This window comes from Daldinia caldariorum (assembly GCF_022478825.1).
Source record: "Daldinia caldariorum strain CBS 122874 unplaced genomic scaffold F4812scaffold_24, whole genome shotgun sequence".
Classification (NCBI taxonomy): Eukaryota; Fungi; Ascomycota; class Sordariomycetes; order Xylariales; family Hypoxylaceae; genus Daldinia; species Daldinia caldariorum.
This window is the reverse complement of record NW_025953060.1, coordinates 216,460-240,165: the sequence shown is the minus strand read 5'-3', so window position 1 is coordinate 240,165 and position 23,706 is coordinate 216,460. Positions and strand designations below refer to the sequence as shown.

General features: G+C 48.2%; 9 protein-coding genes across 9 annotated transcripts; 4 read left to right on the top strand and 5 right to left on the bottom strand.

Annotated features, from left to right (window-relative positions):
* Window positions 1-160: 160 nt before the first annotated feature.
* F4812DRAFT_231297 (putative coenzyme A transferase) lies at window positions 161-2,402 on the top strand. Its single transcript, XM_047930535.1, has 3 exons — window positions 161-663; window positions 808-1,264; window positions 1,341-2,402. The coding sequence occupies exons 1-3, from the start codon at window positions 381-383 to the stop codon at window positions 2,221-2,223; spliced, it is 1,623 nt and encodes a 540-aa protein (XP_047786105.1). The 5' UTR covers window positions 161-380; the 3' UTR covers window positions 2,224-2,402.
* On the bottom strand, window positions 2,396-3,995 carry F4812DRAFT_445407 (mitochondrial protein). The gene is made up of 2 exons (XM_047935571.1): window positions 3,420-3,995; window positions 2,396-3,286 (listed from the first exon to the last, which is right to left on the bottom strand). Exons 1-2 carry the CDS (start codon window positions 3,579-3,581, stop codon window positions 2,582-2,584), a joined length of 867 nt encoding a protein of 288 aa, XP_047786104.1. The 5' UTR covers window positions 3,582-3,995; the 3' UTR covers window positions 2,396-2,581.
* A 361-nt stretch (window positions 3,996-4,356) lies between these two features.
* F4812DRAFT_445404 (MFS general substrate transporter) lies at window positions 4,357-7,629 on the bottom strand. The gene is made up of 12 exons (XM_047935570.1): window positions 7,328-7,629; window positions 6,750-7,257; window positions 6,338-6,637; window positions 6,235-6,265; window positions 6,088-6,181; window positions 5,952-6,037; window positions 5,758-5,897; window positions 5,576-5,696; window positions 5,429-5,519; window positions 5,177-5,367; window positions 4,909-5,072; window positions 4,357-4,855 (listed from the first exon to the last, which is right to left on the bottom strand). Exons 2-12 carry the CDS (start codon window positions 6,878-6,880, stop codon window positions 4,738-4,740), a joined length of 1,467 nt encoding a protein of 488 aa, XP_047786103.1. The 5' UTR covers window positions 6,881-7,257; window positions 7,328-7,629; the 3' UTR covers window positions 4,357-4,737.
* A 537-nt stretch (window positions 7,630-8,166) lies between these two features.
* F4812DRAFT_463350 (uncharacterized protein) lies at window positions 8,167-10,835 on the bottom strand (the record flags this gene model as incomplete). The annotated part of the gene is made up of 7 exons (XM_047938193.1): window positions 8,167-8,867; window positions 8,928-9,001; window positions 9,061-9,137; window positions 9,193-9,331; window positions 9,415-9,939; window positions 10,004-10,573; window positions 10,639-10,835. 7 exons carry the CDS (start codon window positions 10,833-10,835, stop codon window positions 8,167-8,169), a joined length of 2,283 nt encoding a protein of 760 aa, XP_047786102.1.
* A 2,189-nt stretch (window positions 10,836-13,024) lies between these two features.
* On the top strand, window positions 13,025-14,385 carry F4812DRAFT_231113 (putative nucleoside-diphosphate-sugar epimerase). Its single transcript, XM_047930533.1, has 2 exons — window positions 13,025-13,470; window positions 13,535-14,385. Exons 1-2 carry the CDS (start codon window positions 13,211-13,213, stop codon window positions 14,034-14,036), a joined length of 762 nt encoding a protein of 253 aa, XP_047786101.1. The 5' UTR covers window positions 13,025-13,210; the 3' UTR covers window positions 14,037-14,385.
* F4812DRAFT_468406 (MFS general substrate transporter) lies at window positions 14,284-16,910 on the bottom strand (the record flags this gene model as incomplete). The annotated part of the gene is made up of 9 exons (XM_047938771.1): window positions 16,086-16,910; window positions 15,983-16,027; window positions 15,872-15,930; window positions 15,675-15,815; window positions 15,556-15,609; window positions 15,359-15,493; window positions 15,245-15,304; window positions 14,925-15,179; window positions 14,284-14,871 (listed from the first exon to the last, which is right to left on the bottom strand). The coding sequence occupies exons 1-9, from the start codon at window positions 16,252-16,254 to the stop codon at window positions 14,284-14,286; spliced, it is 1,506 nt and encodes a 501-aa protein (XP_047786100.1). The 5' UTR covers window positions 16,255-16,910.
* On the top strand, window positions 16,812-18,027 carry F4812DRAFT_231284 (N-acetyltransferase). Its single transcript, XM_047930534.1, has 3 exons — window positions 16,812-17,233; window positions 17,321-17,379; window positions 17,448-18,027. The coding sequence occupies exons 2-3, from the start codon at window positions 17,337-17,339 to the stop codon at window positions 17,954-17,956; spliced, it is 552 nt and encodes a 183-aa protein (XP_047786099.1). The 5' UTR covers window positions 16,812-17,233; window positions 17,321-17,336; the 3' UTR covers window positions 17,957-18,027.
* On the bottom strand, window positions 18,027-19,362 carry F4812DRAFT_231007 (uncharacterized protein). The gene has a single exon (XM_047930532.1). The coding sequence runs from the start codon at window positions 19,130-19,132 to the stop codon at window positions 18,098-18,100; it is 1,035 nt and encodes a 344-aa protein (XP_047786098.1). The 5' UTR covers window positions 19,133-19,362; the 3' UTR covers window positions 18,027-18,097.
* Window positions 19,363-21,017: 1,655 nt separating this feature from the next.
* F4812DRAFT_453333 (apses-domain-containing protein) lies at window positions 21,018-23,298 on the top strand (the record flags this gene model as incomplete). Its single annotated transcript, XM_047936468.1, has 2 exons — window positions 21,018-22,641; window positions 22,697-23,298. The coding sequence occupies 2 exons, from the start codon at window positions 21,018-21,020 to the stop codon at window positions 23,296-23,298; spliced, it is 2,226 nt and encodes a 741-aa protein (XP_047786097.1).
* Between the last annotated feature and the right edge of the window lie 408 nt (window positions 23,299-23,706).

Here is a 23,706-nt window from a genome sequence, read left to right as displayed (position 1 = left end):
GCCTCGTTATCCACTTTCGCGTGGAACTTAAAATAGTATCCGACGCCCCGGAAAAGTTGGAGCAAAAGACAAAGGCTACGGACATAAATCAATGGCCGACGAAACCGTTGGACCAATTAACCAGCGAGCACCGAAAACAAACCTCGGCGTAAGAGCATTTCGTCATGATAAAATAGATCCAATTAACCGGCCAATATACCAGTTATTCATACATTAATCATACACCTCCGTAAATAGATTTCAAGAGTAGATATTCCCAGTTCCTTTTTGAATTTTATTTTATTTTATTTTTTTACGTGAACGCGAATGGTCCTTTTTGAATATTAGGCCTTTCCTTAGCTTTCTTTTAGTTATATACATCCCTCCATTCCTCTCTTAAGATGGCGCGTCCCCGGAGTGCTGTCCTTAGCGCTTCCGTCCAACTCTCACATCGATGGGCGGTGCCTCATGCGCGACGACAATATTGCGTTGCTACTACTGCTCTTGCTGGAACTAGATTTACCCCATACGTCTGGAGGTCACACCGGTGGTACGCGACTGATGCGCCTGCGAAAGCGGCGCGGGGCGGCTCCAAAGTCTTCAAATCTGCGGATGAGGCTGTCGCAGACTTGAAGGATGGCGACGTGATCTTAAGCGCAGGGTTTGGGTTATGCGGCGTTGCTGGTGCGTAAGAAATAAAGCGATTGGCTTGTTCAACCTTCGGGCGGCTTTAGCAGCGGCTTTGACTTCTCAAAAAGTCCCGGTCCAAGCTACAGTGGGCAGTAGTAACTTATAGAGCTGGTAGTGGCTAACTGGTAATACGCGTAGAAACTCTCATTCAGGCCATACATAAAAGGGGTCTTAAGGATCTCACGGCCGTGTCGAATAACGCTGGTTCCGGCGACCACGGTTTAGCCTTACTCACTAGAGACGGACGACTAAGTCGCATTATCCTCTCTTACCTAGGATCGAATAAGGAACTTGAGAAGCAGTACTTAACAGGAAAAATAGCTGTCGAGCTATGTCCGCAAGGCACGTTAGCGGAGAGGCTAAGAGCCGCCGGGGCTGGTATCCCGGCATTTTATACGGCAACAGGCGGGAAGACGTTCGTTGAGACCGGCGAGATACCTGTGAGATTTACTCCGGAGGCTGTCCTGGAAAAAGGCAAGCCAAAAGAGACCAGGGTATTCAATGGGAAATCCTACATCATGGAGACGGCTCTTCCTGGCGATGTAGCGATTCTGCGCGCGTGGAAGGTCGACGAGGCAGGAAATTGCGTATTCAAGTGAGTTTCTAGCCTAGTATTTCCCAAGCCGTTTATGTTTATATCGTATACCATATTTACAAGAGCCCTATTATAGGTACACTACGAAGACGTATGCGGGCCTTATGGCCAAGGCGGCACGCATCGCCATCGTCGAAGCCGAGAACATCGTACCGATCGGATCCATCGATCCGGACAGCGTCAATCTCCCGGGCATCTACATCGACCGCATCGTGCCGGCCACGGCGGCCAAGAATTTCGAAGTGCTGAAGATAGCGCCGCTTAAGGAGGATCCGAATTCGGGCAAACCGAGCACGCTTGACGCTCGGAATCGCATCGCGAGGCGTGCGGCTAAGGAGCTGCACGATGGCTATTACGTCAATTTGGGCGTAGGAATCCCTACGCTGGCGGCCACATACCTACCCGAGAATACGAAAGTCTGGTTGCAGTCGGAGAATGGTATCCTCGGTATGGGAGGTTACCCGGCGACGGAGGATGAAGCTGACCCGGATCTGGTCAACGCGGGCAAGGAAACGGTCACGTTGCTACCGGGAGCGGCGACTTTCGACTCGGCCGAGTCGTTCGGCATGATCCGCGGTGGTCACGTTGATGTCTCGATCCTAGGTGCTTTCCAGGTTTCTGCGTCGGGAGATTTAGCCAATTACATGATCCCCGGCCATATCTTCAAGGGAATGGGCGGCGCCATGGACCTCGTGTCGAACCCGGAGCAAACCAAGATCGTCGTGGCTACGGAGCACGTTGACAAGAAAGGTCGAAGCAAGATCGTCCAGGACTGCAAACTGCCTCTAACCGGCAAGGGTGTCGTCAGCACTATCATCACCGACCTCGCCGTTTTCCAGGTTGATCGCACGAAGGGCGGTTTAACGCTCACGGAGATTGCGGAAGGGGTCGAACTCGAGACTGTTAAGGCTAAGACCGACGCGGAATTTGCGGTTGCAGACGATTTGAAGACGTTCTAAGAATAGAAGCGCGAGAAAGCAAGATACAAAGATGATACCAGACGAGACGTGTCAAGATGGAATATGGTTCGCACCAGGAGTGTTTGTATTTAATCAAGATAGTGTATATAAGTTAGCCTGGATTTGTGTATAGAAACGAATGTTATGAGCGCATACGCCATATATTATATTATGTACATCTTTGACGGTCATCTATCTCTCAGGCTTATGTGAAATATAGCCACGTAACAATATTGACTCTATTTAAGCTCCTAGGCTCTTACTCTTTCTTATATACAAATTCGCAAATTCATTTATACATCCAAACCCTTCTCGATGATCGTACCATCGACCGGCGTATTATCTATGCGTCCATTCCTTATAATTTCGCACGAAACCCTGGCGCAAATGTAGTTCCCTCGCCGTTACTGATCTCATGGACCAACTTATCGATGTTCTCCAATATCCAGAAATTACCGTCTTCAGTAGCCAGCCATGCGCCGCCCTCGACAGGCTCTTCGCCTTCAGCGTGCGCGTCACCGTTTTCGTACGCCTTCCTTAGACCAAAGATATGAGAAACGACCTGAGGTCCAACACCTGTCTGCGCGCGCAAGCACGCGATAGCTACGAGCGACGTGAGCACACGGCCGACCTTCACGGGAGCGTCCACGTCGCGCGGGTTCGACAGCAAGTTGGAGTAGTGGCCGTTGAGAATATGAACGGGGAGATCCGGGTGCGACTGGGCTAGCTTGTCGAGCAGCTTGCGCTCGAAGCCGACGTAGACGCTATCCCAGAGGGCGAGGCCGTCGCGTTTGCGGGTTTCGAGGTTAGACGGCGTCAGCTCGCGCGTCGGGGTTGTGCTCAGCGACGAGGCTACGTCGTGGGGTAGGCTAGCGCGGAACGCGTTCAACGTGTTGATGCTGCGCGGGATGCCGTTGAAAGAGATACACTTGAGCGCGACTTCGCGGATCAGCTCGGCGTTCTGGACGGGCGTGCGCTGCTCGTTGGGGGTCGCGGTCGAGTTGGCTAGGTGGAAGATCTGGGTCATGGCTTCGTGGCAGTTTAACGTTGCCGACACGGCTGTCTACGATATTTATGGTTAGCAAGCAGGTTCTACACTTTCTCGTATTCTCATCTCCCCTTTCTCGGCAGGGTTCAAAGAAAAAAAGTAATTAAAAAAACTTGAAAAATAAAAAATAAAAAATATTTAAACATACCGACAAAGTCACCCAAGCCGGTAATCCAACTTTCTTCTCTGCCGCATCCTTTGCGAACTTGGTCAAAGCAGTCTGCACGCTAGCCGATGAGGGAGTATAGCCCGCTCGTGCATGTCCGGCATGTAATATGAGCGCCTTGAGGGACGATGAGAGTTTTGACATATTTGATTTAATTGCGCGAAACAGGACAAACGAATGAAGCCAAGTTAGAGAAAGACAGCTACCAGGTAGTTGGTATTACAACTTTAACAACTTGAACTTAACTTAACCTAGGTAATTCCAATCGGGTATCCCTCTTCGGCCTAATAATATCCGATGGATGTTTTCTGCCTCCGTTTTTCGCATTCGTCTTCTTCAAGGTCTACAACGAACAAGGACAAATTCGACGTCACCGGCAAGTATTTTAACTACCTAGCCTAACCTAGCACATCAGTTCACCGTAGATAAGCTATTTTAGCAAGGCAAGCTTCATTATAGCGGGATCATTAGGTTAGGTACAATATCTTAGCAGCGTAGCTTAGAATCTCGATAGGTGGAATTACGATAGAATGCCGCGGCAATGATCCCTGAGAAGAATGGATTCGGTAATTCAAGAACCGCCGACACCAAAAACCCCGAATTATCTTATTATCTTTAGCCACAGAGGCTTAGATAGCTTTACGGTATTCCCTGAGTATCCAGGGTATCCTGGGTATCCTGGATATCGTGGATATCTTAACCGTATCGGACCGTCAATTCAGGGCCAAGAGTTCCAAGAAACTAACTGCAAAACCAGCCAGTAACTGTACCAGTCTGTAAGGGCTTGGGTTTCATCCATTGGTCCTAGCCTTCGAGTTTCGGGTAATATTTGTGATGCCGGATATGCTCGTACGTGTGCTCTCATGAGAGCATCGTGCGATTTTTATCGTTTATAACTATTTCGTCAGTCGTATATGAGCGTAGAGTTTGACAACTAGTCAAAAGTCATATATTCAATGATATCTTAATTTTCATTATTCAAGTACTTCTCGAGACTCCCAAGGAAACACGCCGTCCTCGTTTCATATTGATATGTTTACGTGAGCCCGTCAAAAAATGTGGTATAAATATACTTCAGAGAGACTCTCAGGTATTCAATGAAATATCATGAAAAGGCTCCCGAAAAAAGACCGTGTTCCCTTTATAGGTACTTTTCACATTCAACCTAAACCGAGTTGATTTGATTCCGCTTTGTAAAGCAAATACCCGTCGTAACGATCCTGCTACCCGCTTCTCATGAAAAATCATATACACCAACACCGTACTTTCACCCTTAGCCAACTTGGTAATTGCTGATTCTCTATAGCACTAGCTTAAATGTAGGGTCACGGTCGTCACCGAACCCGCGGTATTTGTCGTATTTACCGTTGGCCTTGTCCCCGTTGATCTTCCAGCAGTATAGCACGTTGCAAAGAATCCTAGGAGTTCGTTAGACGATGATGACCTTGATCTATCGAAATCGAGCACTTACAAAAACCATCCAGCGCACAAGACTCCCAGAATGATGGTGTGGCCTTCGTGGTATGCCGGTCCTTGGGCTTTCGGATAGATAAATACGGCGACAAATCCACCACAGTTCGCAATGGCTAGCTGCAAGGCGCTAGTCGTCGCTCGCTTATAGTGACCAGCAGAGTTCTATATCCGACGAATGTCAGTTACGAGAACGACAATAATACGAGGACTACGCTTTGAAAGAAAGGGCGCTCATTTCATGCGACAAGGTCTGGGACGAAACTTACGTTGGAGAGCCAACCGAGAACAGGTGGCACGCTGCTGTATAAACCGGTAGCCATGAGAAATGTCATGCCGTATTTGACCTTGACGTTGTCGACGTTCGCGATCACGGCATATCCTATGATCGCCAGCGGCAACGAGAAAAGCATGACAATTCCTCTAACACGGAAGCGATCGGAGATAAATGCGGTTACGACTATTTTCTGTAAGTTTTACATTCGAGTACCTTCGACTGCGTGTTATAATAATAAACATACCTGTAATCACGGAGGCCACTGCGTATGGAATAACGGACCATAGCTGGGCTTCGTCCGCCGTATATCCCAACCCCGTAATGATTGTCGGCAGCTAACAATTATTTATTAGAATCGCTCTTAGAAATAAGGTATCTAAAAGTTGCTTACGAAAAGTCCGAAGCTATAAAGTCCACTGAGAATACCAAAGTATGCCGAAGCAGTGAACCAGGTCTGCAAGCTAAAGACGCCGCGGCGTACTTCGGACCAGGAGAACTTCTCGGTGGCCTCCCTAGAAGTTCGTCAGTATCATGCTGTACGGGAATTAATTGCATGGCCGAAATCAGACGTACCTTTCACGGTTGCTACCATCACCTTGGCTAGCAGCGTTGAGGCGATTGACAGCGAATTCGCGCTCCTCCTCATTGAGGAATCTCGCCGTACCGACACCGTTAGGAAGGATGAAATACGCGGTGATTCCGACAATAGCAGTCTCCGGAAAATGTCAGCATTTCTGATTTCTCATATAAGACTGCGGATCACTTACAAATAGACCTTCGATCACGAAAATCCATCTCCACTTGTTAAGGCCACCTCGAGTTCCTATCTCAGCTATTCCACGAGCCAGTAATCCTAAGACGTTGTCAGATGGGGTTCCTCGTGTGATGACACAGGGCGTATACCTCCAAAGGCGCCGGATAAAGACGCAGCCGTATAGAAAATACCAATGCGCAAGGCGAGTTCACCTCGCGTATAGACAGTGGACAAGTATAGAACCTGTGGCGTCTCATTAGCTAGGACTTTCCTACGGCAAAAGTCATTCGACTCACAATTCCTGGCAGTAAACCGCCTTCAGTCAACCTGCGTTGCTGACGATTAGCATTTTCCTGTTCGGAACAATGTGGTATTCAGACACAAGTAGGATTGACTAACCCGAGTAGCGCGCGAACGCCCACGAAACCAGAGAAGTTCTGAACGAATCCGAGACACATGGCGGACACCCCCCACAAGAAGGTCAGGCATGGCAACCAGATTTGGGGCGTCAGCTTCTTGAGAATGAGATTGCTTGGAATCTCGCTCAGGATATAAGTCGCGTAGAAGACTGCAAGACCTTGGTCGTATTGGTGGTCCGTTATGTCCAAGTCCTTCTCAAGGTTGTACAGCTTCGCATTCCCCACGTTAGTCCTGTCCAGGAACGAGCAAAGGAACAGAACAGCGAGGATGGGTAAAATCCTATGTCATGGCGGGTTAGACAGATGGATCTCACTTGCAAATGTCTAACATATTTCTTTCTCCTTTACTTGGAGAACGAAAATGATGCAAAAAGGGGAGGGTCAGACCGAACCTTGTGTCTAGCTTCCATAGGACTTTGCGCGTCAGGTTCCTCTCCGCGGAACTGACATGTATCGCGCCGCCCTTCTCGAGCTCCTCCACCGTCGCCTTATTGGGCAAATCGCTATTATCGGAAGACGGCATCGTTAAGCTTTCTTCCCTTTTCTTTTCTCTTTCCTTTCCAAGTTACAACTCGAAGGAGGGGGGGAGGGGTGGAGACGGAAAGCAAGAAGGCCAGAGACAGGAGAAGACGGTCGGGTTTGTTTGTCCTTTGTTTGGAACGCCGTATAACACCAAACCTTTAAAGCTTTGGCGACCAGCAACTAAATACCTACGCAGACTAGGGCGTTGGTATCACAAGCTGGCTAGCTGGCAGACCCAAACGGGACACCAGTTAGATTTGCGGGGGGGGGGGCTTAGATTACTAGTACATTAGTACTCTTGGTGAGAGTTGGGGAGAGGCCAGGGGTCCAACAGGGCATCGAGTTCATTTCAAATTGGCGTGTGGGGTAAGCCTTTGTCTTCGTCAAGAGTAAGCCAATCGTGCTGGGATAGCCGGGATAGGTGGTTTACTTGAGAGATGGTACTAACACTAACAGGGAGGCGTTGCTGCGGGGGAACAGGTCTGAATACGCGGAGGTTGATATACGACCGACAGGGCTCTTTAGTTCTCCCGTCTCAGTTTGAGCAACAAGGCCCGGGGTTGACAGGTCGTTCATTACCAGACGAAATCTGCAAGCCCAAGGCAAGGTAGGAAAGTACAGTCAAGTCTCAGAGGGCTGTCTAAAAGGCGTGATTGTTCGAAGCTACCTAACATAATACTGCACGATAAGCTCCCCGGGATGCAGGTTGGGATCGAAGGCAAGGGAGCCACTTTACGACAGTCGTTTAAGCTATGTACATACCTAGGTAGGTACCTAACCAATGAGTTTGTCCCAATTTGGCATCTCATAATCTCAGGGTTCCTATGGTAGGTGTGATAGAGGTATTGTCACATTGGGCAGACAGACACAATACCGGAATAGTAAAAATATATTGCTACTAGGCTGGATCGCAGCGGATCTTCGAACACTGTTCTAGAAACCTGTTCTGACAGATGAGTTAGAAATCTTCCAGTTTTCTTAGTAAACACGGCCGTATGCAGGATAGTCGTTATTTTTATTTAACACATCATTGTAACCCTTCGTAGCATCTCATGCGAGAAGGGTCCTAATAGGGTGTGATCGGCTTGTTTCTTATCTCAGAGATTTCAGAGAGACCGAAGCTATCGCGGTAGATAATGCATTGAACCGATATTATCCAAATGCCTACCCGTCCCGTCCCGGGCCCAACACCATCGCGGCAATGTTCCCCCCCACACCTCCTTTAGTTTACGAACGCCGAAACGCCCTGCTATCCAAAAAGATACCTGACTTGAAAAAGTTGTACATCTACGTGCTAAAAGTTGACCAGTCCATCCAGTCCAAGTCGGCGCTTTGGAACTGGAAATCCTCCCAGAACGCATTGAGCCCAATGTCGGTGCTATGGATGGCCTCGTCTAGCTGGTTTTCGTTAGACATGGTGGAGAATAATAAGTAGTCCGGTGGTAGATTTGACGCTGCCACCGGCATTTGTATCGCGCCTTGGTGGTTCGTCATATGAGCGACATTCAAATCCGTATAAATAGAAGCGTGTTTCGTAAGGTCTCTGTTGGGCTCCGGTAGGGTTTGTGCCGCTTCTGACGCCCGCGAAGCGTATTTGAGTATCTGCCTCAACTGTCCTGCGAATAAGCAAGAAAGACCCTTCCGTTGGATAGGGGTCGATCCTATCCTCTCTAGTACGTCTATAGTCTCTGCTATGAGAGCCCTGATGCTAGGAGCCAGGCTCGAGCTTCGACCATCGGCGACCGTGCTGACTCTGAGAGCAAAGCAAGCAGCGAAGGAAATCATGATGGCCGTGTTATTGGGCATAGACCTAAGCTGTCCTTCACCTTGAACAGCTACTCGTAAGACGTTTAACGCAGATGAGAGGCCAGCAGCGCGGAAGAAATGACGCGCTCCCACAGGCGCAGTACCGTGGTTAATCACAGAACTATATAGGGATAACCGCGTATGGGACGCGAGAATCTCGACATATGGAGGTAATGAAAGTTCTACCATGAAGTTAGCTGAGCCGCACGTGGGAAGATGCTTCTTGGGGAGTAAAAACTAACGCTCGCGGTCGCCTAACTGCAAAGGCCAGGTTTGATACCACCTATCAAAGAACATGGTGATTTCATTTTTTACTCTACAAAAGGTCATGTATAAGTAAATTTCATTCTCAGCAGCAAGAGTAGGAAAACGTACCTATCAACAACGGATACTTCGCTATTGCCGTTGACGTAACTGTCGCATATCGATTTTACTTTCGAGATTAGATTTGCCTATGAAAAAATGTAAGTCTCCCGTCAGTGGGTAGGTAGGGGCGACAATTAATACCAAATCTCTTCTTAAAACCGCCACGGAGACGATTGAGCCGTCCCATCTATCAGCTAGATCGCTTAGATGCCATTGATCGCAGTTCTCGATAAGTGGCGACATTGGTAGCACATAATTCCTCCCTCTCGCGAGACATACGCTGCAGTAAAATATGATGTCAGTAGCTGATCGGCTCGTGATCGACTCAAGAAAAAAAAAGTCAAAAAAGTCGATGTTTCGTACCCTCTTTCAAGAACGAATAGGGATAGCCAAGTTCTCTCTCTCCTCCTCAAAAGTCTCCGGCCCTTCGGAGAGTCTGGGTCGACATCGCTGAAACCGTCTATGCCGAGAGCTTTTCGGCCAGAAATGCAGTCAGATGTAGCGATGGTGTCCCTCGGACTCCGCGGTTCTGTGGATGAGGGTAATATAACTTTATTCAGAGACAAGTCCAGGGCGATTGTCAAGGCCATAGAAAGATAGGTTGAGGTTTCATCATCAGCCCAATGCTCACCAGCCGAGATCCACGGTATATTAACCATGAACGCTAGAATAATCTCCACGGACTTGTAGCGTTTAGCCATAACAAGACTGGCGAGCTTCTGCCGATGATTCGAGAGCCTTTTGTATAATGACTCCATCGACGGCGAGAAGAGCGCCGATGCAGCAGCTATCGAAGTCAATAGAAAAGCCGAACGACTTCGAACAAATTCTACCGTGTGTATGACAGGGTCGATGCCCCAGCGCGTATGCGCAAGTTTTTCGTAAAAGCTGGAAAAAATGTTAGTTTGGCAATGCAAAGTCATAACCGTTTTCACGAGGAGTCCGTTCATACTAAGAGAATAATGATTCAGCCTCGCTGAGGGTGATAAGTCCCAATTCAATGGGATCAAGATCTTCACCGACATCCAGTCGCGCTTGGAAACGACCGAAGAATTTCTGTAAATCGTCGCTCTCTCCAACAACGCCGCGGTTGGACGTAGATTTAGAAAGTAGCCGTCCCGCACCGTTCCCTTGCATCTGCGGCGTTATAGATGATAGAAGCTCGGACGTTCGAGCGAGCAGTTGTAACGGGTTCTCAGCATCGTCTAGACTAAGTTGATCTTCCTCAACTTTGGTATTCACAGCCGAGTCGTCGCGCGAACAAGTCTGAGAAGGCGACGTTCCTAATGAAGTCGAAGTCTGCTGGGGAGACACGGATACTTGATCGTGCTCCACGCTATTCTGAGACGATACGCGGCTAGGAAATCCATGGTCACTCCCCAGGAGCTCTCTGCTCCTCTCGAGCAGAAATCTCAATTCGTTAGCTTGCTCAGCCGTCTGTATCTGGTCCAAGGCGCCAGAACTGGATCTTCTCAATGCCTGCTCAATCTGGAAGACGGCCTTTTCTAATCCCGAATGCTTGCTATCATCGCTGTTAGCCAGGTTTCGTGGCGCGCGCGAATACGAATTAAGCTACGAAGAACTCACTTCTTAACCCCTTTATGACGGCCTACGTGAAAGAGCGGCGCAGAACATTGAATCGAGCGCTGAGTGCATCGAGTACACGTCGGAGACCCGGCGGGCCGGACGCATTTTAACTTGGATTTCTTACAGTTGAAGCAGGCGGCAAGGCGCTCCTCTTCTCTTGTATCAGTATCTGATTTCGGCGCCATTCGATCCGACATGGGGATACGGCAGACAAGAGGAGGCCATAGAAGTCGCGGAGATAGTACAAAGTGAAAGACTCGGCGCGTCTAACACGGTACCCAAATGATTTTTTTTTTTTAATCTCCGGGAGCTGTCATGAAATCGTGGAGTCTCGGAAGTCTTGGATTCTTGGGAAGGTCTAAAGGTTGTTGAGTCGGCAGAAGTTGTCTTGGGGCCCCGCACCTTGTTTAGCTTCTTGTCCAGGCCTGCCAGGGGTGTCCGGGTTGTCCAAGTGTCCAGGGTGTCAGGGATTACAATCTTGAAGACTGGAGCTCGAATTTGTTCCCTTACATGTATTCGACGGAGATGATATCACGTGATGGTAATTGGTCCTATTAGACCTCGCTATTAGATATTGGATATCTCTTATCGTTCTCTTATACCTAGGTCCTCTCAAGCGTTCTCTCGTTTTTCTTTGTTTGACAGATATCCCGGAGTCGGGAAAGCTTGGAGGGAAAAAGACACGCTTTATGGGAACAACCCGGAACGAAGATACGCTACCTCATTACTACCCACCATAAGAGAGATAAATCCTTATGATATGTAAGTTCTCGAGATATTTTTGAGATGATATGCTATAAGGGGGGTAAAGGTAACAGAGCCCGTCGCGAGAAACTAGCAACTAAGCATTCACTTACATCACACCGTCCCATCCAGCTCGACGACCTCAATCCGTTGGACTTTTTGGAATTACTAAGTCCTGCAAGGTCCACTAGACTTAGCTGGGCAATGCTACCGTTCTACCAAGTTTCGCAGATCGATTGGCCGCATGGTCAATCAGAGTTAGTCAGGGCCCTGTAATCGCGCATTGCTTCGACTGCTTACTTGTATTTGACACATTCCTCATCTGGCCCTTTACGATTCATTGTCAGAAGAACTTAAATCTGCTCATCAATAGCTTTTTCAGAGCGCTCTTCAGCTTATAAATACAATCAGGCTCTCCAGCTACGGCAAAGAATCAGACGTCATCGGCCAAGTTCAAGCCCTCGTATCGACCCCAGTTTCATATGAGTAAAAGACGCATCTATCTACCACGTAGCATTTACATAGTAGAGGATAACCATCTAAGGAGGCAAGGGTCCAGGTCCGTGCTCAGTCGGGATACGCATGTGCCCTCGACTAAACTAATGTGTGTAATACAGCTACGAATCCGGGGCTGAACCACCACATCTAAGTGGCCAGAACGAGTACCAACTGCAGCTGATAAGTGTGATATTCATACCTTAGACAGGTTTTCGAGTTTGCTACCTTATGCAGCAATAGTAATACTACCAGCTCTTACACGTAGCGACTAGCGAATCAGCGACTACATACTCGATTCTCTGTCAGTTCCCTAACCTGCATTACTAAACAAGCGCCACGCAGCTTATATGCCTTCTTTTTTGGACACCAAGGATAATTCAGCACAGGCTGAAGCCACGCGCGCCAGAAACTACAATTGTGAAGCCTGCGAGTTTATCAGCTACCTATCGCGGTAACCAAGGCCGTGAAAAGCTCCTTATGCTTACATAGATCAAAAGGTAAAATTATCCCATACCCGCGTTTGTACCAGATATTTTTTTTCAATCTCCTCAACCTTTGCTTGTTTTTCTGAACGTCATAGGACGGTGTAGCCTACCTGAAAAATTCAACAAATACATCTCACCCAAGCTAGGCACCTACCTAACGGTTCTTACCTAGGAGTCCTCGCGATAATGTTAACCATTGTTTCCTTCGCATCATGTCTTCGTGGCGTACAACTTTTGATCATTACGCACCGCCTCTTTGACAAGCATTGCCGCTATCCCCACGCAATCAAAGCTAACATATTATAAGCGACAGGCGACCCCCAGTTTCTACGTCCGTCTTGGGTTCGTCGGTCATAATATACTCGAAATGGCGTATGTAACAAGATAGGTAGCGAGATATGTCGAAATAAATTCCTTTTGCAGAACAAGCTGTCGGACTTCACCGGGGTTAATCCTGTTAAATCCTGATCCATCAAGATCAAGCATAGCGTTCCGCGGGATGCCGGAATTAATGTATCATCTGTGTCGATGTGCACTAAGTCCGCTTACAGCCGCCTAGTTTCGTGTCCAAACCTGCTGGCGTCAGCGCAGCGCTGCCTTCGTAGAGCTCGAAATCGTAAGCGTCGGGGCCTAGAGAGGCTGCTACGAAATGATTAGTTTCTGGATAGCGGCCAGCCATTTTGAATATAAGTAAAGTCTTAGTCTTGTAGAAATGCCCAGCGTGAGATTCAATGATTAAGCCTTGAGTTCATTACGTCCCCGTTCCTGATAGCAATCTCGACCTTCATCGTGTTTAACCTTCCAAGTTTCCTTTCTACCAAACGTTAAGCTTCCAGTCAAACGCCATGCATCTAATACTTACCGGAGCCACAGGCCTAGTAGGCTCTGGCGTCCTCGACGCAATGATCAAGATGAAGGAAGTCAGCAGGATATCTATCCTTAGCCGTCGGCCTGTCAAGATGGCTGAAGATGCCAAGGACCCTCGAATAAATGTAATTCTCCATAACGACTTCGAGAAGTACGATTCCGAATTACTATCCCAACTCAAGGGAGCTTCAGGTTGTGTATGGGCTTTGGGCATCAGTCAAACGCAAGTTGGCGCGGAGTAAGTTATCCAAGGAACTATCTTAACTATCATATTTGTGTTGTTATCTAACGAATTCGCCCAGGGAATACGTAAAGATTACCAAGGACTATACATTGGCAGCATCAAAAGCCCTCCAGACTCTGGGCTCGGAAGAGAAGCCATTTAACTTTGTGTTCGTCTCAGGGAGGGGTGCCACACAGCAGCCCGGTCGATTCTCCCCTATTTTCGCCCGAGTGAAGGGCGAGACCGAGCTGGCGCTGGCTGAGATGCGTAAAGCAAACCCTTCTTTTCATGCTAGCTCAGTCCGCCCGGCTTTTGTCGATTCCGCCAGTCATGATGCCATTAAGCCCTACCTCCCCGCCAAAGGAGCGCTATACAAGGCTGGGGAGGTGCTTCTGGGCCCACCGGTAAGGTTTGCTGCTAAGTCGATTTGTAGCCCTACTCAAGAGCTGGGGCATTTCTTGACAGAAATGGCCATGGGACGGTATAAGGACCAGTTCAAGGCAAAGGATATACAGATGGAGGGTGAGTTCCCCATACTAGAGAATTCGGCGTTCAGGCGATTGTCAGGTCTCAGTTCTTAGTGATGGAGTGCTGGATATAATTACACTTTGGCATGTCCTTTGACGATAGGGAGTTTAGGTATATAAGATCACGCTGTACTACTATTATAGATATTTGGGTAACCTACGGTAGATAACCACTCTTAAATTGCATACTTACTATGGGTATATTTGGGTATTCTTTCCGACTTGTACCAAGGTGGCGGGCCAAACTCTCTTCTAAAATGCCCGGTCTAGGTAGGCACAAGTATCAGACACTTCGTGGGTGTTAATATTCAAAACGCCACCTCGGATCCGAATCTCCCTGCCAGTCAGCCACTTCCCCGACGTGCTTGATTTCTTCCGCTATTACTTCCCGCCTCCTATTCTCTCGTTTTAATCTTATCCCCAAGATCGTCACAACAGCAGCGTTGGCAACGAGATATCCAAGAGCAACGGAGTGGCCCACGATAAATCTAGGTCCGTCCGTTGCGCGGTATAGCTGTGTACCTAGTACGGCGCCGAGGTTCCCGATACTAATTTGCATGGCATTCGCAATGGCTCGCTTCGTCTGGCCCGAAACGTTGATAGCAGGCCAAGACAACACGAGGGCGCTCGCTGGGTATATACCGCCAGCGGCGAAGAACACGCCAACATAACTAACCCCAGGTCTTGCGACTGGATCACTGTTTCCTAACAGGATAGAGTAACCGATCGCGGCGAAGATAGCAGAACCGCCGATGAAGATGGCTCTTTGGCCAAGTCGCTCGGACAGAACGGCCACGGAGGCTGTTGTTATGAATGCGAACGCATACGGCGGGACGGTAAGCAGCTGTGCTGTTGCCGCCGTATATCCAAGATTTGCTATGATGGTTGGCTACGAGAAATTAGTTGCTTCGCAGATACTACCAAAGTTGGGATGCTTCATACCAAAAACAGGGACAAGGTATAGAGAGGTAAACTCATCGTATGAAAACCCAAGCCGTAGAGCCAGCAGCTCGGATCTTTTAGTGCTTCTACGACAGCCTTCCAATTAAAGCGCTCGTCATGCGTAGAATCGCTATCGGCCGCCAAGCGCTGGTGAATGAATTTTCGCTCGTCTTCGTTTAAGAATTTCGACGTATCTGGATAGTTGTGAATAAATCCATACGCCGCAGCTGCCACTATGACCGTAAGAATGCCTTCCTACGAATATAATATGGTATTAGCGACTCTCATAGAATCTGTTTCCAAGTGTCGACATAACGAACCAAAATAAAAATCCAACGCCATCCGTTCTCCCAGACAATACCGCGCATTCTTCCGATTCCCTACGCTCAGGTTAGATATCGAATTCGCCTAGATCAAGTTTAGAATAGACTAACATAGGCCAATATACCACCAAACGCGCCGGCCAGAGATGCGGCACTAAAGAAGAGTGATATGCGGTATTGCCTCTCTCGCCTCTTATACCACATGGAAAAGTAGAATACTACACCCGGAAACAAGCCACTCTCCGCCTAGATATCTCATGTGAGCATTCATGCATAATTTCGGTTCCAAACCTCTACCGGAACCTTACGTTCCCAGTACGACACGGTCTAAGGGGTATGTCAATAAGAAATATCGTCACGTACTATCATCAAGTCAGATATTACGAGAAACCATAAGAAGTTACAAGACTCCTCGGAACTCACCAACACCGAGAAAGAACCTGCTCACGAGAAACCCAGCTAGATTTTGGACTATGCCCATTAAAGTTGCCACGATACCCCATACTATCGTAAGAGTTGGAAGCCAAATACGAGGCGTTGTGCGTTTAAGGATAATGTTGCAAGGGATCTACGCCCTGATCAATATATCTCCGTAAAAATCGTGGCATTTATCGGATGTCTCACCTCGAATAATACGTATCCCACAAAGTAAAGGGTTAGCCCTGTAAGATACTGATTCCCAGCTTCGCCAAAGGTCAGCAGTCTGCTGGCTAACGGTATGTCATGAACGCCTACTTATGTGAACATCATTAAGCAAGCCTTCAATCCGAGCGTTTCCGACTATATAGGACATTAGCGAATTCGACACCCAGTAGATAGAAAGAATTATAAGCCATACCGTTACTGCGGTCGAGAAAAGACAACAAATACAAGATCCCAACCGCGGGCAATAGCCGTAGGTCCAATTTTCTCAGCAGCGCGCGTTCGTTGATCCCGGAGTCCGTGGTTTCAGAGTCAGAGACATTAACACTCTCTCCTGGAGCATCGTGTAAAGTCTTTTCGGCCATCTTACGCAGATATAACCATACCCCAAGCTTTAAAGAGATAGTCTTCTCAACTTCGCCAAAGCAGGTGAAAACAAGAAAGTATTCTTCGCCCCAAATCCGTCTGAAGCGCGTAATTTAGTTCGACAGTTCAAAGATTTGCGAGCATACCTATCGATGACGAGACCTACGACCCCCGGACCATTGCATCATAATAGCGATAGCTGATTTAAGAGATCTATAAACGGTGCAAGCTTCTTTTACAGAGGTGAAAGCCGGTGTCTGTAACCCTGTCGAGTTTCGTGATTGGCGAGAGCTCTAGATCTGGTGGATCACGACATCTCGACCCGGTCTGACGTGACGAAGTTCGCACTTATTTCGAATCTTACCTTAGGTACGTATGTTCTCATAATCTAAGTAGAGGCGTTTTTATATTCATTTCTACCTACCTGTTACGCTCTAGAGCTTCGGAAGAGTTTTTCATGTCATCGGAATATGATATTAAGCTGTACGTACCTAATTTATAGCGATTGAAAAGCCAGCTGCTAGTCCACCTGACGAATCTTCATAGAAGAAGTAATGCGTAATTCGTCGCAGCTTAGATCTTTTCTAATTTCATCTAGAGTTGTCTCTTGCCCGGTTCTATCATGTCTTGAGTCTTGTGAGCTCTTAGTTTCCAGTTGACAAGGTGCCACAACAACACAAACACAACTCTACTTCAAAAAAGCTGACCGCTTAACTTATTACTTCAACTATTATTATAGATTTAATTTGATAACTCGCCTTTAAACTGAAGTACTAAAGGGGCTCGTTTTCGTGGTGTTCTGTCGGTAATTTTTATACTATTATTATATCCAAGTCTCTTAGTCTTTGAGCAATGTTGTGGGGATGTGGAGGGTTTGGTTTTACGAGACTCGGGGCTTATGGTTTTTTTTTCTACCCCTCGTTTTTGCTTCCGCACTACATGAAGGGCGTGTTGATATTAGTGGTATTTGTGTATAAGGTAAATTCCCGCCAGCATTTCGAGACGTAATCCATCCTAAGAACTAGTTCGCATCAAACCTGTGTCGTCGTACTAATCTGTATTCTCGGCTTAACGTCCCGCAATGGCACCGGCACCCTGTAAGGTTCGGCACGCTCGCCGCGAAGGTACCTAATGTTTAGTCTAAATTTATGGTTAAAATACGCAAGCTAATTGTATTACCACTCCCCGGCAGATGTACCAATCATTCTTGAACAGATTCGCGAGTTGGCAGACTATGAACATGAACTTAATTCAGTCGAGGCAACCGAGGCTACTCTCCTGTCCACGATAGCCTTCACGCCTGATAACGTTGAATCGACTTCTACCGCCCCAAACACAGAGCCCACATCGCCTTCAAAGCCGGCGCGATGCCTTCTGCTATTCAACGAAGAAGATAAACCAGCTGGCATGGCGCTGTACTTTTACAACTATAGCACGTGGCGATCAAAACCTGGTATTTACCTCGAGGACTTATTTGTTCGGCCTACGGACCGGAAAAAGGGCTACGGAAAGAGGCTCCTTGTCGAGTTGGCTAAGGAGGTCGTGGCGACGAACGGCGGTAGGCTTGAATGGAGCGTGTTGAAGTGGAACGAGCCGAGCATTCAATTTTACGAATCTATCGGAGCTAAGAAGATGGACGACTGGGTGGGCATGCGAGTTGACCGCGAAGGCTTAACCAAGTTAGCTGGACTATTAGACTGAGTGTTTTAGCCGGCGATAATTTATATAAATCTGTCTTATGAAGTCCATATGATTTGTTGTTCGAGAGCATCACAGAAGATCTCGTAGATTAGCGAAGCAAGGGAACTCGAAGGATTCAATAGTAGCTACTCGGGTCGCGGGTTACACAGGTACGCCAAATTTATCGATACCTTGGAAGAAATGAAGATCTTTCTTCCGGGGACGGGTGAGCGACTGCTCGGTATTGCCCCAGGTTACAGACCACTTGCCTGACCGAGGATTCTCCTCTATGATCGGCGATGCTTGCCAGACGCCAACGTATAGACTCCGACGTAGTCTTCTTCGGCCTAATACTTTGACGCCAATGGGTCGCCCGTGTCCCCGGGGATCTTCATCTTCGCGCCCACTAAGGCTCTTCATCTTCCGTGACTTTCCCCGCTCAAGAGCCCGGATCGGCTTCGTCACGAAATCGGTCCAGCTTGGCTTCGGGGCGGCATCATCTATCGAAAGCGATTGTGCGACCTTCCTTCTCGGGGGCATCTTATAATACCGAGAGTCGGCTTCACCTCTTGCTATAGCACCTAATTGTTCCCACTCCCCACGGGGCAATGGGGGCAGTAACTGGCGGAGAGTTGATACCCAGTGTTTTTTTAATTTGTTTCTTTTTAACTTCTCCGTAAGCGGGCGGCCGAAACAGTTCTCTTTCGGGATGGTTTTGCTTGGGTCGATCGTTCGGCGCATGTTAAAAGGTAAGTTTTTGCCTTGCAGTTGGTTTTGCGAGGTGGCGACGGCGAAGATTTTGTCTACGGCCCAATTGTCTAACCAGTCAGGCTTTCGCTGCTTGTCTTTGACCAGAGCGAGCCTCTCTTCTAGCTTATCAGAGTTGCTCGCAGGGGCACTGGACAGCTCAGTCCTGCCTAAAATACGGCGTCGCTTGCCGATCCTACCGGTAGCTAGGTGGCATAGGCGCAACATCCGGCTGACATGGCCCGTGTTTGCGGAACGGAGGTATCGAAGGTAGTGGTGAGCATCTTTGATATACGGTTTGGGATCCGGCTTTTCATTACAATCGCGAAAGCGCGCTTGAATGCGCTCGGTTATCCAAGGTCGACAGAGTAGAGGAAGGTATGTAGCTTCTCGAAGTAGATGTCGATATAGATGTAAAGGAGTGTTTGGGTGGGGGATCTGTAAAGGCATCGCGAAAAAAAAGTTGAAGAGGTGGATGGAAATATTTAAGGTAGGTACCTAAATACATGCAGGAGGATAGGTATGATAAGGCGAGGGATTAGGTACGTGTATGAATACCTAAGCACCTGGGCTCCTGGTACAATTACATTGGTACAACCTTTTACCTAAGGTATTAGGCCGTACATTAGAGGTACATGATGCTGTACGAAATCCGTGCTAGATTCCCTTTAAGATACCCCACCTTCTGTGTACCTACCGCCAGACCAATTCGCTAGGTTGGTCAGCTTACCTTAGCAGCTCACCCCTCACTTTAATTCTTTTGAAGAGGCGGTCTGTGCATCACCGTTCCCTTAATTCGAACAATTTTAATGGGACACACGCACGCGTGTCTCGCCTACGTGCCGGTTTATTTTATTTTATTTTATTTTTTAATTACGTCTTCCACCCCCAAAATTCTTACTCTGGCACGAGTCACGACTTCACGTTTACACGAAACTGACACGTCCCTTTACGGTCGCCCTTTTTTTCTCGCGCGGCAATGCACTATTCCTAATCCCTACGTTTTAATTGATTTCCAGTTTTGGAACCCTCGGGGGCTTGGGAACGGGAATTAATAAAATAGTCGCGAGAGTAACCCTACGGTCTAACCTAAGGGTTTTTTTTATCCAACGGGAAGTGAATGAGAGAGAAAAAGCGCGTCGATCTGATCTAATTGATCTTGAACCACCCCCGGTGTCTTTCGCATCGTATACCGTCACATTATTAAAAAATTATATATCATCCTCTTTTTTTTCATCCTTACACCGACTTGGTCCGAGGTTGGAATAATTTCTATTATTACCTATTACCTATTACTTACAACCCTTACAGTTACCACATTCATCTATCACCGCCTCAAAACCCTATCGTAAGTTTGTCATAGTTAGGTACCCCAGCATCATTACCAGACTAGTCGATACCTAAGTTAGGGTTCCTCCCTCCTTATTGGCAACGTCAACATCAATTCGACCCTCCCAATTCTGTGGGAAAGGCTACCTACCTTAGGTACCTCATCAGGTTAGGTATTATACATTTATACGTACCTACATAAAATACCTACGTAAAATTCGATAGCAACAACCTTGGAAAACTACCTAACCAGAGCGGAGCGAATGCTATCCTTAACGCTACCGGCGCATTGTCCCCTCCCCATCAACGCTCCACATTATCGCAGATTTAATTTTTTCTGCCTTTAATCTTATTGACGAGTTCCCCGAGTCCCCCGATTCCTTGCACGACTGCGAATCCACCTCGACCCGCTACTGCATATTCCTATTTTTGCTTGCTGCTACATACAAAGTAACTCTTTACTACTGATGGCCTCGGTAACAACCGCTATCTCGCATCATTATCAACAGCTCGACATCCCGCATACTACTACTACTACTACTGCTACTATTACTACCACTATTACTACTACCGAACCAGCTAAGAGCCCCCTTCAAACACGGCCGAGCTCCCAACACCAATCACAATCACAATCACAATCACAATCCTCTATTCTGTTGTCGTCATTGTCGTCGTCGCAATTCCCAGCCTCTACTGAGAGAAGCGGCGGCATAGGCGCTGCTATAGACAGCGTCAAAATGTCGCAATCGCAACCTTCATCCCAGCAGTCTTTTACCATGAGCCAGCCTGCTCAACAGTATAGACCCTTTTCCGATTCAAATATGAGATTGGGAAATGGCCATGGCCACGATCACAATACACCGCAAATATATTCCGTCAGTCGCCTTCTGTTCTACTCCCGCACGCCCCTTTTTTGGGCAATAACAATATCAGCTTAAATCTACCAAGCTTCACCTACTAACTGCTACCTAAATAGGCTGTCTATTCTGGAACTGACGTGTACGAGATGGAAGTTAATGGCGTCGCCGTTATGCGCCGCCGCGCGGATAGTTGGTTAAATGCTACGCAAATCCTCAAAGTCGCCAACATCGATAAGGGGAAGCGAACGAAAATCCTCGAAAAGGAGATACAAACTGGCGAACACGAAAAGGTACAGGGTGGTTATGGAAAATACCAAGGCACCTGGATTAAATTCGAAAGGGGTGTCGAGGTATGTCGTCAATATGGCGTCGAAGATTTACTTCGCCCTCTCCTGATTTACGACATGGGCCAGGACGGTGGCGTCGCAGGTAGAGGGGATATCAACACTCCGACCAAGGAGCAGGCGATGGCTGCGCAAAGAAAGCGCATGTACAGCGCTGGAAATGACGGCCGCGCCAATGGGCTATCCGGGACCTTTTTCAAGAACATATCGAGTACGGCATCTAACGCTGTCGCTGCTATTAGCAAGGCTCGTTTTGATTCTCCTGGACCGAGGGGTCGCAATGGTCCGACGAGACCGCCTAGTTTCAGCCGGCAGTCTTCAATGCAGAACGTTGACGATTTCCCGGGGAATTCTCAGCAGAGCTTTGCCTCTGACTACGGCCAAACTGTTGATTCGGCATATTCGACCCAGAATACGCAGATTTTTAACGGTGACGAGCCGTCGCGAAAACGTCTAAAGGTCGTCACTCCCGCAGACAGTTTCGGCTACGCTTCTCATTCTATTGATATGTATGCCAATAACTTCCCCGGTTCGCCCACGGAGCCCAACGAATCCTTTCAATACTCTCAAGCCGCCCTCGACGTGCAGGAGAACGATGTCATGCCACTTCCTCCCTTACCGTTCGAGCTCTCTCCGGAGGCGGATCAGAAGCGCAACTTACTCATGGGGTTGTTCCTAGATCCCAATGCGAACGCCTCAGATTATTCCCAGAATGAAGCTCTCCAGACCTTGTCACCTTTAGATCTCGACGCACCGATAGACTCATCGAGCCATACCGCCCTTCACTGGGCTGCTACGCTAGCTCGGATACCTCTTCTTCGTGCGTTAATATCGGCTGGTGCGAATCCTTATCGAGTCAACGCTTCAGGAGAAACGGCTTTGATGAGAGCGTCGGCCGTGACGAACAACTCGGATCAAGTTTCATTCCCCGAATTACTGGACGTCTTAGGCAATACTATCGATGTTCGGGATAACAAGGGCCGAACCGTCTTACACCACATTGCTGTTACGAGTGCTGTGAAGGGTAGGAGCCATTCCAGCAGGTATTATCTGGAGAGTCTTTTGGAGTGGGTTGTGAGACAAGGAAGCGCGCCGAGTAACCAAACAACGACAAACGGCAACTCTAGCCAACCCAAAATGGGTATCGGCCGATTTATGAGCGAAATCGTAAATGCGCAAGATAAGTCCGGTGATACCGCGCTAAATATCGCGGCGCGAATCGGGAACAGGAGCATTATCTCTCAGCTGCTTGAAGTGGGTGCGGATCCCGGTATTGCCAACAAAGCAGGCCTCAGACCCGTCGATTTCGGAGTGGGCGGCGAAGCCGGGGAAGACGGTGCCAACGGTGATCTTGTAGCGAGTGACAAGGCGAATATCGCCGGCAACTGCCAGAAGACCCGGGAGAGCAGCGCCGAGATTATTACCTGTGAGTCTACAGAAGCCCCCCCCTTTTTTTATATGCTAATTCTAACCTATCTTAGCGATCACACACCTCTTGAATGAAACTTCAAATAGCTTCCAATCGGAACTTAAGAAGAAGCAGCAAGATGTCGATGCACTCCATGTCTCTCTGCGGACAACCTCTACTCAGTTGGGAGATGCGCGACGCCAGCTTGAGACCTTACAGGCAGCTGCTAAATCGCAATCCCTTGCGCGCCAGAAGATAACCAACCTTAGCCGCGGTCGCGACGAGGAGCAGAAGCACTTGATGCGACTGGAGCAAAGCTATGGCCGCATAGATATGAATAACTCATGGGAGGCGGAACTCAACGCGGCTTTGGAGGCTGCGGGCGGAGACTCGCCGAATCCAGCCCTGTTACCTACATCTGTGGTCCTTCGTGCGCGCATACAAGCACTCAGGAATAGGAAAGACGCCATGACGAAAAGTATAGGATCGCTTAAAGGCCGCAGCAAGGATGTTGAGGTTAAATACCGGCGTGTAGTAGCGCTGTGTACCGGAGTGTCGGAAAGCGAAGTCGACGCCGTCGTAGACGGTTTATTACGAGCCGTGGAGAGCGAAAAGGGCGAACTTGAGATCGGCCGTATACGAAGATTCCTCGGCGGTGTTGACGGCGTGCATTGAAGGGTTGATATTTGGTAGCAGCTTTTGGCGTAAGGAGTTTTACAATCGGGTCTTTGTATGACGTATGGGTATTGTTGGATTCTGTGCGTCTTTGATCAATACCAAGACCACGCGCTGGCCATATCGACGGCAGCCTTTGGCAGGTTTAGGGAGATTTGGCCCATGTCTTTCACTTCCGGCATCAACCTGTGGCCGGCTGTATATACGTGTAAAGCATTGCCGGGAGTTGAAATATCAAGCTCGAACACGATATGATCAGGTTTCCAATCCGATGCTTTGATTTGATACCGGGCTGGCCATTCACCGTTAGCTCGAGATCTGCTTGAGCTCTTATAATAGGAATTCTTTCGATATCGAGGTGGAGATATATGGCACGATGAATTTAATAGGCAGGGAGATACCCGATCA